Source organism: Mauremys mutica, chromosome 2 (assembly GCF_020497125.1).
Source record: "Mauremys mutica isolate MM-2020 ecotype Southern chromosome 2, ASM2049712v1, whole genome shotgun sequence".
Taxonomy (NCBI): domain Eukaryota; kingdom Metazoa; phylum Chordata; order Testudines; family Geoemydidae; genus Mauremys; species Mauremys mutica.
The window spans coordinates 47,725,470-47,738,220 of NC_059073.1; the positions used below are offsets into that span (position 1 = coordinate 47,725,470).

The 12,751-nt window shown below is 46.9% G+C and overlaps 1 protein-coding gene across 2 annotated transcripts in view; it reads left to right on the forward strand.

Annotated features, from left to right (window-relative positions):
* The first annotated feature begins 316 nt into the window (after positions 1–316).
* Positions 317–12,751, forward strand: part of PIP4P2 (phosphatidylinositol-4,5-bisphosphate 4-phosphatase 2) — a 59,600-nt gene continuing 47,165 nt past the window's right edge. The window contains exon 1 of one of the 2 annotated variants that reach the window (XM_045006191.1): positions 317–677. In XM_045006191.1, coding sequence (XP_044862126.1) covers positions 572–677 — 106 coding nt within the window. In that variant the 5' untranslated portion in view covers positions 317–571. The remainder of the gene's footprint in view (positions 678–12,751) is intronic. The other variant, XM_045006190.1, reaches the window with a different exon arrangement.

The window sequence follows — 12,751 nt, forward strand, 5'->3', positions numbered from 1 at the left end:
AATAGGAGTAGCAAGCAAGGAGGAGAGGGGTTGTGTGTTTATGTAAATTCGGAATAGTCCCGTAGTGTAGACGTACCCCCTCATAACAAACCCCAAGGTGCCAGGGTTTCCCTCTCCTGCTGCAGGGATGGCCTGGGCAGCCACAGGTGTTCTCTCTCCTGCTCCTGTCCCAGTTTCTCCTGGGAGGACTTGGAGAGCCTGAACACCAGTCGCTCCCTCCTGCCACCCTCAGCTTAAGGCTCAGGCATTAGCTGCCCTGGGAAACAAAAACAGCTGCCACATGAGTTATCCCCCCCCCATCAGTTTTGGCGGAGGCTGCAGGGAATGGAAGCTCTGTCCTTCCCCATCCTTTGCCTCATTAGCTTGTGCCATTGAGAGCCCAGCTAGTCGCACCCTCCCCCCTTGAGGTCCCATTCCCTCTCCTGGTTCTGCCCCCAGGCCCTGCCCCCGTTCTCGCGCTGCTGGTCCCGCTCCCCTCCCCCTCGCTCCAGTGCCTTGTGACACGCTCACACGCCGGGCGAGCGCGGAGAGCGCTTCCCCGGGCTGAGCCTGCCCTGCTGCCGCAGTAGTCATGGCTGCTGACGGGGTGGACGAGCGCTCCCCGCTGCTGTCCGCGCCCAGCTCCGGCAATGTCACCCCCACCGCGCCGCCCTATTTAGCAGAGAGCAGCCCCAGAGGTGAGTCCCCGCTGCTGCCCTGCGCCGGGCCAGCCTGCGCGGGGGGAGAGGGTGGGCGTCTGGCACAGCTGGTGGGTCCCGCAGCTTGGCCTGGCCCTGCAGGGGTTTCTCGGCGTGCCCCGGAGGCTGGGGTATTTTCTTGCCGGGGGGCAGGGTGGGAAAGGCTGCACGATGAGTTTGCAACGTGCCGCATTCCCGGCTTCTCCGCAGCAGCCATCAGTGCATTGTTACCGGCGGCGAGTCAAACGTGCAGACCCTAACGCGCGTCGCTCAGCAACTGCTGCTTGGCCTAGGCGGAGCCAGGGCGTGTTTGGTGCACACATTGTTCCTATGTCCTTGAGAGGCTGTTGCTCAAGAAACAAACAAGAAAAACCATGCGATCTGTCATTGAAAGTCTCATCATTCCCCCCCTTACCCCCCCATCTGCTGACCTGGGGGTTCCCTGTTCCTACAACCCACGAGCAAGTCATTTTTTTACCTCACTTCAGATCTCAGTAATTATTTTTATACTGAAAATTGTAAATAAATAAATAAATAAAAATCTAGGTGGGATATTGCATATGTAATTAGTCTTCATTTAAAAATCCGCGCACCTTTTGGTGCTGCTTGTGAAACACCTTAGTGAAAAGTGACACTAAACTTATTGTGGAGCTGAAAGTACCTTTTACCTTTCAATATCTTTTGCTTGAGTTGCCTTAAGAGGGAATAATGCTGACATTATTATTGGGCTTAGAGAAAATCACATCTGATTTGTGCCTGATTGCTGATAGCTGCTCTTTGATGGGACTGCCTTTCCTTGAGGAGGGGGACGGGTAGTTGTTGGGCCTTGAGACAAGCAGGCATGTGTATAGTTTAGTGAACAATAGGATGAAGGAGGAAAGGAATAAACAAATGGTAGTTTCTCAGGTAGCAAAAGTAGTCTCACTTTCTTTATTGGATGGAAATTTGGGCAGCAAAGAAAAAGCTGAGAAACAATGGATGATGCTTTTAAAAGGCAGGGTAGAGCATATTTCTAACAACGCTGAGTGTGTTCACATTTGAACTTTTTTCTTTTCTTTTTTTGTTGTTCACAACTGCAGAGTAGGCTTGAACAGGTACAGGTATAGTTATAACCACAGATTCACACGTTGGAGTTTAAAAGGTAAATTATTGGATTTTAGTCCTCCCATTAATTAGAGATGGGATTAAACCAAAGGATATTTTAACTGTGAGTAACTAAATTCAGTATGATGAACTATAGGACACGGAGAGAATCTTACCTGCAAGCATATCTTAAAGAATCAAACTGGAACAAATGGAACAAAGACATAGAAAGACCCCATTTAATTTCCAATGGTCATCAAAGCCTTGTACCAGTAGACATAGGTGGTGGAATTCTAGTCTGGTGAACAAACTGGTACTAGAGAGTAGTTCTCTGTACAATAGCATCTATACCAAATAAAGTGACTAACACATGTCATTGCATGTTTGGTTTTGCAGGCCACACACAAAAAAAGCAAGTCTGATACAGTAAATCATTGACTTGTGAATGTGGGATCCAGATTAATGCTGTATTGTTGAACTCTCTTCTATAGGTGTAATAAAATTGGTCTGTTGGTAAAGGTTGTCTGTTCAGTAAGAGGGAGTTAATTTTTACTTAAGCAAGTAACTTAGATTTGGAGTTAGGAATAGTAATAAACTTGATCTAAAAATTGAATATAATTATGAATCTATGGTTTACAAAACACATTGGTATAGATGTTTTTTAAACTAGTTAAACCTCTTGAATGAAACAGAATGTTAGAAAAAGATCAGACTGTCTAAACTAAATGAGATTAGTGCAGCTTTAGTGGCAGCATTTAAAGTATGAGGTTCCAATCCTACTCTGGCTGGCTTTAATAGGAGCAGATTTGGGTCTCTATTTTTACCAGGCTTGTTACAAATTAGGATCTCCAGTTTTTACATACAGATTAAACAGTATCTAAATCTAAACCAAAAAGTGATTTATATGTGAATACACTGTAGATGAGAGTACTAAAGAAAGCGGACAAATGCTACAAGTGAGCAAATATGTATTTTGTATACTGTAATCTTTAAACTGTCAGAAAATCAAGGCTGGATATGAAAATGTAGCTCTGCTATGCTCTTGGTTAACATTAACCATCATCTAGCATTCTTAATTACACAAACCAGTAACACAGGCCTCAAAACAGAGATCATGGAGATTGGATTTTCTTTCTCTGGGATCTAATTATGCAGGATTGCCTTCACTCCTTATATTTATAACCTCCTTAGCTTTAAAGTATATTGGTTTTCGGGCATCTTGAATTCTCATATTCAGTTACTTTTTTCCTAGGAGTCTTTGTTTTGTAACTATTACTCTATGTACAGTTCAGAGTATTTTGAAAATGTGATTATTAATTCTGTAATGTGAATGAAACAGTGCTATGACTTGGGTTTGAACCCAGATATAAGCCTATGCTGTAGCACTTTTCTTAAATATGATTCTCATGCCAGTTGATATTATTACTTAATAGTTTCTATGATGTCATCAGTGAAAATTTGTGAGAGAGCCCAGTATTTAAATTTCACGTTCAGATGGCAGGAGAAAGCAACAAGTTGGAATGATTTTTGGCATGTAATATTTTTATTAATACATTCTATACTCCTCCCATAGAGAGGGTGCAGAATCCATGTGTTAATAGGGTCCTTAAGCATTTTGTTGTGCTAAGTATGTATGCCAGATCGTCTGTGTAAATCACTTACATGAAAGTTGAAATTATTTTGTTTTGCTAGTATGGCTTAAAGGAATAGTGAAAATTTGCTGGCATACAGTATGTAGGCTAAGTTGCTGTAGCTTCCTAGTTAATTGCCTCTCTACCTCAATTACCCTTGAGGAAGGCAAGTTGCTAGTTAAAAAGAAAATGTATAATATATGGCTGCTGGTTAAACTAACAAAGACTGCACTGTAATGTGTACACACAAGGGGCAGAGTTACGGTTGCACATTCTGTAATCTGAAACTGTTTAGCTACACACCACTAGATAGGCTGTCCCATACACCTCAGGAGACCTGCAGGAGAAGCTCCTCTCTCTTGTATGTTTTAGGAGCTGCAGAGATGCTGAAGCAGGAGTTCTTCAGTGGTGAGGTGCCAAAAGTAGATCATGGGGGAGCACCCAGTGGATCATGCCTGCTGGTTGAGCAAGCAAGAAAATCCATGGATCACTAGGACCCAGCAGGAGCGTGGGCAATGGAAAGAAGGAGATGTTCCCACCTTCAGCTTTCACACCCTTTCACCTAGGCTAGCAGGCTTAGTTTTCAGGTTAGCAGATGCTGGATACACTTTTTATGTGCTGGAAAGGCCTTAGTTATGTTCTTATTTATGAAGTCTTCTAAGAGGAAGAACCACCTTTTTAATAATGAGGAGTGTGTGGATGGTAATACACCCCCAGGGCTCAATGTGATGCATTGGAAGCACCGATAGGTAGGGAGTATCTTCTCTTCACACAAGCCGCAGGGCAGGATCTCTCAAAAGTACACAGAGTGTGGTAGGGATTATCATATCCCAGAAGGGCTTGGTTTGTTGAGTTAGGGAGTTGGAAATGCCTAACCTACAAGTGTGCGTGCTATGGCGAGCAGATAGTAGGCACGCATATTCCTACTGAGAGGAGAAGCAGCAGAATTCACTCTAGAGAAATAATCCAGCACCATGCCTATGACAGAGGATGCATTGGGCCATGATTCTGCTGGCCAGGGCAGGATTTAGATTATAACCTCTTACTGGCAGGAGTAAGATTGTTTGATGTAGGGCAGTGGTCCTCTAGCTTTGTTATTCTGCAGTGCACATTGAGGGGAACTTTCTTCTGGACTATCTCCCAGTCACTAACTGCCTGAGTCCCTAACCACCTGTCTGCCTTATTTTGTGGACCACCATCAATGGCTCTGCAGACCACTGGATGGCTGTAGACTGTAGTTTGAGAGGCACTGAAATAGAGCAATAACTTCTTTTTCTCAACGTATTCTTCATTACTCTATATACCCCTCTCCCTTTCCATGCCCCTTTTTAGGCCCAGAATCACAGCAGCTCCCTGTGAGGAAACCTGGATGCAGATCCCTTTGGAGATGGTCTCTACCTTTCTGAATGTCCGGCAGAGGAAGATTTTCAAGAGTAATGTGAAGTATGGCTTCCTAGGAAGCCAGTACCTTACCACATTCACAACATTCCTATCCTGGGGAGAAAGGGACCCACCTCCTAGCTTGAACTAGGATACTCTGCATAGCAGAGAGCATTCTGCTGTCATTGATGATATGATGTAGCTGTTGTTTTTCTTTTGTTAGAAGTAACATTGATAAAGTAGCTATAAACCATAATGTCAATAGCAGGAATAAGATTTCATCACATGTGCTCTGAAAAGATCTATGGCTTGTAAAAACAAGACTTGCTGGAAATGACTGGATATCAGGAATACTAGGCCTACGCATATGAACTGTTTTACTGCTCTCAGTATATTGTATCTTATAAGTGCCACAATTATTTTGTCTGAAATTCAGACTGTTAAAAAAGCCATCTGTAAGTGCTTTATTAATGTACTTTGAAAGCTGTCTGCATTTCTATTAAGAGTTCATGACTGGCAGACTCCTAACCCTGCTAGGGAATCTGTTTGTCTTCTCATCACAACATACTCTTTGCTGAAATTTAATTCCTGGTATTGATTTGTTTTTGGAACTCCTCTAAATACATTTTTTTAGCATGAAGATTATAGCCTCAATATTTTCTTCATTTTTGGTGGATATTTTTGCCCAGTTCATAAGCCTTGTTCTAGCTCAGATGTGAACATCAGGTCCAGTGCCATTCTAAAAGATAATCATAATTTATCTTGAGGTATTGGAAGTAGCTGATGTGGCAGGATACTAGAATCTGTGCTGCTCGCCTGGGAGCCAAACAGCTCTAATATGGGGCTATGATAGTGATTCTTTCCATTACAAATCTTATTTGACCAATCTCAGGTCTCCATCAGACTTCTGCTGCAGTGGAAGAAGATTGCTGCTTGTGTTGGATTCCATCAAGCATAGTTGCCAATATTTAAAAGGGCATGCAAGGACAGTTCTCCAGGCAAACAGCAGTTCTGTGGGCTGGTAGGCTCCCAGACACTGGGAACTTTTGTGTGCATTCTGGTGATCTCCAGGACTTAAAGCATTTTGCAAACAATTGTCACAACACAATACCTGGCACTTGTTGCCACCCTTCTTTTATGAAAGGGGAAAATGAGGCAGAGATTACAACCTCACAGTGAATTGCTCTTGCAGCTAGGATCAGAAGGCAGGCGTCCCTTTGTGACTCTTCTCAGTATACCTAGGATTGTGAGGCATCTTGCTATCACCTGCCCTTAGCATGGGGAAGCCTTGTCTGTACCTGCCAGGGGCCAACTCCCAGCCACAGGCGACACCTGCACACCCTTCTCAGCCCCTGTGGGGTCTGCTGTCCTTCATGCAGGCTTGCAATAGGCACACTCCAACCCCTGAGTCCTCCAAACTCCCCCCCTATGGTGTCCAGCCCCCTAAACCACTGAACACTCACAGAATTAGCAGGCCCACTGTTCCTAAAGGAACAGTACACTGCAGCTTACTAGTTACACCTTAGAACCCAGCTTTGCTTAACACACAGCATTCAGATATGTTTAGAGAGAGTAAGTATAACAAAGAACAGAGATTCAAGTGATAGCAAACAGAAATATTGACAACAAAGGGTTACATGTAAAATAAAATCAGAAGGTGCATTCTAGAAACTAAGCTTAACTAACACGATGCCCTCTTGTCTGTTAAGGCACTGCTTAACCAAAGTCTTTCACACAGCATTTTTCCACTAGGAAAGCTGAGATCCTCCTTTTATGGGACCAAATGAGCTGGCAGCTTTCCTCCTGATGAAGGATGCCCTTGCTTCTTTCTGCACCCCTAGATATATTAGACAGTTCTTTGTTCCTCAGATATAGGCTCTACCAAATTCACAGCCATGAAAAACACGTGTCAGACCGTGAAATCTGGTCTCCCCTCCCATGAAATCTGGTCTTCTGTGTGCTTTTACCCTATACTATGCAGATTTCACAGGGCGGACCAGCGTTACTCAAATTGGGGGTCCTGACCCAAAAGGCAGTTGCAGGGGGGGGGTCACAAGGTTAATTCAGAGGGGATTGTGGTATTGCCACCCTTACTTCTGCACTGCTGCCCTCAGAGCTGGGCGGCCAGAGAGTGGCGGCTGCTGACTAAGGGCCCAGGCAGCAGCGCTGACGTGAGGGTGGCAATACCACCCTACCATTCCACCCTTACTTCTGTGCTGCTGCTGATGGCAGCTCTGCCTTCAGAGCTGAGCTCCTGGCTGGCAGCCGCTGCTGTCCAGCTGCCCAGCTTTGAAGGCAGCACCGCCGCAGTAATGGTAGCGGTATCGCAACCCCTCTACAATAACCTTTCGATTTCACCCCTACCTCTTTTTGGGGTCAGGACCCTTACAATTACAACACTGACATTTCAGATTTAAATAGCTGAAATCATGAAATTTACAAAATTGACCAAAATGGACTGTGAATTTGGTAGGACCCTTCCTATATACAGCTCCTACCCCCCAGCTGCTCACCTCTTTCTGTTAATTTCTTCTCCTGAAATCCTAACCTTCTCATTAGCATTTGACTCAGTATGCAAATAGCATTCCATTTGTAAGACAAGCAATACACAGTTGTCAGCTAGGGAGATGAGTGTCTCCCACTTCCTGTCTTGTGAAACCTGCCGTAAGGCACACTGCCTGTGGGTGACCTGCCTTTAACTACAATGGCCTAAGAACATGATTTGCAGTGTGTGTGTATATATTTCCTTACATATTATCTGCACATTCATTTCACAAAGATAATGGCTTCTGTAGAAACCTTATATGACCCTCTTTGGTGAACTAGAATGTAAATACCAGACCCAGGGGATCTTTCTAACTCTTATGCATCCCTATGATTTCTGCCAGTTGTATCCAGGGGTCCTTGGGTCTCCCCCTTGTTCTTAGTTCGCTTCTTCGCCCGCTAGACGTTATTGAGCTGGCCCTTCTTTGGCTAGAACTGGCTGCTCAACAGATGAGCCAGCTTTGTGGTAGGCAGCTTGCCCGATGCTGGAAAGGTGTTTATGGGAGCGGTAGCAGCAATAGCCCAGGCACCACCACCTGTCTGATTGTCCCAACTTTCAGTCATCTACAGTTGGTTTTTTTTTTTTATTACACTGATCTATTTACAATGTGGGTGCAGTAGAAAATATTGCCAGACTCCAAAAGTATTTATTTTGGGTTCTTACGGATTATGGTATCGGCTTCTGTCTCTACTAGTGTATAGTCTTGAACTGAGACTGTGGAGAGCTTAACTTGTGTCTCCGCATATAGGCATGCCCGGGCATTAATCCAGATGGCACTGCAGTTCTTCAGAAAACAACCAATCATTAAAATGTTCTGAAGTTACTCCAAAAATCTTCAAGAGTGTATTGGTTTCTGCAAAGGGTGATGGTAAGGCTGAGGTTCTGAAAGTGAGCCTATCCTAATTAATGAAGGGCCAGATTCTGCTTTCAGCTGCACTGGCGTAATTCTGGAGTAACTCCATATACGTCAGTGGGTTACTCCAGAATTTTGCCAGTGCAAATGATAGTAGACTTGAGTCTGAAATTTACCAAAATTATGTTTTGTTTTATTTTTTCAGCGTAGAGAGACATTTCACATTCATGCACCCAAAAATGCAAACAAATCGAAGGTCTTGGTTAGATTGTTTGTAGGCCACACAGCAAAGAAACAGGCTTTAATAGCATCTTAGAAGATTGTGATTTCTCATCATTAGGAAATATATTGTAGGTTTTTTTGTGTACTTCAGTACCCTACCTACTCACAAAAATGGAGGGAAAGAATGAGGTATAGTGTTAGAGTTGTCAACTTTGTAATATTTAAAATCCGGACACTCCAGCAGGAGTACTGGAATCTCCCCTGCCCTACCTCTTCGCTCCAAGGCCCCACCCACCATTTGCTCCCCCTGTCCCCCTCCGATCGGAAGGGACTTGTCTGCGGAGCCAGGGCTGGGAACTGCAGGTGCCCGACACAGGTAGGAGGCAGCCCTGGCTCAGTAGGGTGGCAGGTGTCTGGTTTCCGACCGGAACACCCGGTTGAAAAGGGATCCTGGCAGCTCTGGTCAGCACTGCTGACCGGGCCGATGACTGTCCAGTTGGCAGTGCTTCGCAGTGGTAGCCACCACACCGCATGGCTCCCGGGAAGCAGCCGGCATGTCTGGCTCCTTGGCTTAGGTGTGGCCAAGGGGGTTTGTGTGCTGCCCCTCTTGCAGGAGCAGCTCTCATTGGCCGGGTCAGGGCAGGGGACAAACTAGCGCTATTTGTGAGCGCTCAGCAGGTGGCTGTTGAGGAGTTGTGGTGTGTGCCTCTGCTGCTGCTGCCAGCCCTCTTCTCACTCTCCTCCTGTGGCTGGGCTTGAGCTGCGGCATGTGCCCTCACTGCCCTGTGGCGAACCATGGTGTGTCGCCCCATCGCTTGCACCCAGGAGTTTGAGGTATGTATCCCCATCTCTGAGTGCTGGGAATAGGGCTGCACCCCCATCCCCTTCACTGCATCCCTCCCCGTCCCATCCCCTGCACCCTCATCCCTCCCTGTCCCAACCCCCTGCACCTCCCATATCTGCCACCCTATGTCCTTCTCCACCCATAACCCTGCACCCCATTCACCTCTATACACTGCTGAACTCCCATTATGTCCCTATACACCTCTGTGCGCCCCACATCCTCATGCACCTGTAGCCTTCTGCCTCCCCCTGCCTCCTCATCCACCCCACATACCCCCATGCCCCCTCCTCTCTCCTTTGCTGCCCTCTCTCACCCCCATTCTGCTGTCGTCCTTAGCCTCTTTCCCTCCCCATCCTCTCTCCTCCACCCTCTCCCATCTTTTCTCTCCAGCCCACCCTCCTCCCTTCCCAGCTGGATGATTTATTCAGCCCCTGGAAGAGTGGGGTCCTCTTGGGCACCATCATAGTCAGAGAGAGAAAATAAAAAGGCAGTAAAACCAGACAATAAAACTCAGCCAGCAGCCCCGGGGCCCAGGCAGAGCAGAGCCCCCTCAGTGCCAGGTGGCCAGCCTCCAACCCCTTTGCTCTGAGGTGCAACCTTCATGCCGGGTATTTGAATCACACATTCCATCTCCCGTGTTCAAACTGTTGCAGCTCCTGGCCTTCTCCTGGTGCCTGTTTGGGCCTTGCAGTGAAAATGATCACATGAGCGAGGGTGGGGGAGAGCAAGCAAGGGAGGGAGGGAGGGGGGGCCTCAGGGAAGGGGCGGGGCAAGGGTGTTCAGTTTTCGGGAATTAGAAAGTTGGCAACCCTACGGCTGAGTAGGGGTTGGTGCAGGTGATGACCCAGTGCCTCCCCATTTCCCCCGCCTGCAATAACTGGACTTTGGATGTCCAATCAGTAGACCTGACCGGACTTCCTGGTTGAAAACCGGATACTTGACTACCCTATATAGTGTCTCCCCAAGCTAAGCTAAAACAAACCAGTAGGATTAAATTTGGGCCTGTCAGCTTTAATAGTAGCCCTTTAATTCTTTCCAGCAGCTGCTGCTTTGCTGAACGCTGCATTTTTTTTGTAGGAATACGATGTGACTCTGGGTTTCTTTGAAACATTTGTTGATAGTTCGGCTGTGAGCTACTGTATAGTTTATTCGGTGTCTCTTGGCTCCCCGTTTGAAGGGGAGCTCTTTTGTACACACTTCCTACTTTATGCTGTTTTCAAGCCTTGGGCTTCAGTAATTTTTACCTCCTCCTCCTCACACATGCACATATTTAGTGCTCTCATTTCAAGACACTAATTTACATAAAAAGTGACTAAAATAGACTTAAGCTATTATCTCCAGTAAAAGTTTTACTTAGGACTGTCGTGGTTAAATGAATTTTGCAGCATTACTGTAATGCATTAGGCTGTGTTTTCTATTGCCTATTGCAATTCCCTATTTAAGAACATGGGTATAAACTGTAGTGGGGACCTAGTACATTATTGCCTTTCTGGCTTCTCTCAGACACTGGGATAGAGAAAGGGAAATCTGGTAATTCAAAAGGGCAGAAGGCCTTTTTGGTCCCTCATCATGCTGAGCTGCTGTTTTTAAATTACTAACATTTCCTTTTAGTCCATTACATAAGCTGCATTTGCATTTACGGTCCCAGTCAACCAAATACCTTCCCCATAATCCCGAAACTTGTCTGAGTGACTGCTGAAAGCTGAAGCCCCAAGATTGGTCAGTCCAGCCTACTACTGCCAAAAGCAGAATTGTTTTCCACAAATTTCCCTCAAGGGACTAATCCACATTCTTAAAGGGCCTGAATCTGTGAAGTGCCAAGTATTCTCCACTCCCTTTGTGCTTGGCTACACTTGAAAGTTGCAGCGCTGGGAGTTACAGCGCTGGTCGTGCAGCTGTGTAGGGACAGCGCTGGTGTGTGGCCACATTGACAGCTAACAGCGCTGCAGTGTGGCCACACTTGCAGCATTTGCAGCGCTGTATTGAGAGGTGCATTGTGGGCAGCTATCCCACAGAGCACCTCGTCCCATTTTGGCGCCGTGGGTTGTGGGAAGGGGACGGAAGGGTGTGGGTCATTCCACTTCCTGTCCCAACGCCCTGTGGTGCATCGCTTCACATCCCAGCAGTCACAGTTTTTCCGGCCACGTTTGGCGCCATTGTGAGTCTCTTGCTGTGTTTTACTCTCTCTCTGTGAATCGTGATTTCTGTGGGAAATGGAGCCCGAGCTGCTGAGGACTGTGCTGATGAGTGTCGCCAGCACAACACGTTTGGCAGTTGAGCTCTTCCTTCAGCTCCAAAGTGACAGTGAGGAGTCCGACGATGATATCGAGTCGCCTGCCGCGTGTGACACTACATTGCTTGTGGCATTCACGGAAATGCTCAGCACCGTGGAACGCCGCTTTTGGGCTCGGGAAACAAGCACTGAGTGGTGGGATCACATCGTCATGGAAGTCTGGGATGACGAGCAGTGGCTGCAGAACTTTCGGATGAGAAAAGCCACTTTCATGGGACTGTGTGCTGAGCTCGCCCCCACCCTGCGGCGCAAGGACACAAGATTGAGAGCTGCCCTGACGGTGGAAAAGCGGGTGGCTATTGCAATCTGGAAGCTGGCAACTCCAGACAGCTACCGGTCGGTCGGGAACCAGTTTGGAGTGGGAAAGTCGACCGTTGGAATCGTGTTGATGCAAGTTTGCAGGGCATTAATCGCATCCTGCTAAGAAGAACCGTGACTGTGGGGAACGTGCAGGACATTGTGGATGGCTTTGCAGAAATGGGTTTCCCTAACTGTGGAGGGGCGATAGATGGGACGCATATTCCTATTCTGGCACCCCCCCACCTAGCATCTGAGTACGTTAATCGGAAGGGGTATTTCTCTATGGTTCTCCAGGCGCTTGTGGATCACCGTGGGCGTTTCATTGACATTTACACAGGCTGGCCTGGAAAGGTGCATGATGCACGCATCTTTCGGAACAGTGGCCTGTTCAGGAAGATGCAGGCAGGGACTTTTTTCCCAGACAGGAAGATCACAGTAGGGGACATCGAAATGCCCATTGTGATCCTTGGAGACCCCGCTTACCCGTTACTGCCTTGGCTCATGAAACCCTATACAGGGAAGCTTGACAGGAGCAAGGACCGGTTCAACTACAGGCTGAGCCGGTGCCGAATGACTGTGGAGTGTGCTTTTGGGCGTTTAAAAGCTCGCTGGAGATCTCTGTATGGGAAGCTAGACTTGGGGGAAAGCAGCATCCCCGCGGTTATATCCGCGTGCTGTACCCTCCATAATATTTGTGAAGGGAAGGGTGAAACATTCAGTCAGGCATGGACCACCGAGGTTCAAGTCCTGGAGGCTGAATATGCACAGCCAGAGAGCAGGGCTACTAGAGAGGCCCAGCACAGGGCTACAAGGATTAGGGATGCCTTGAGGGAAGAATTTGAGGCTGAAAGCCAACAATAATGTTTGCTGCCTTGCACAGGAGTGAAGTGCAGTGGTTACACTGTTAGGATTCTATTATCCCT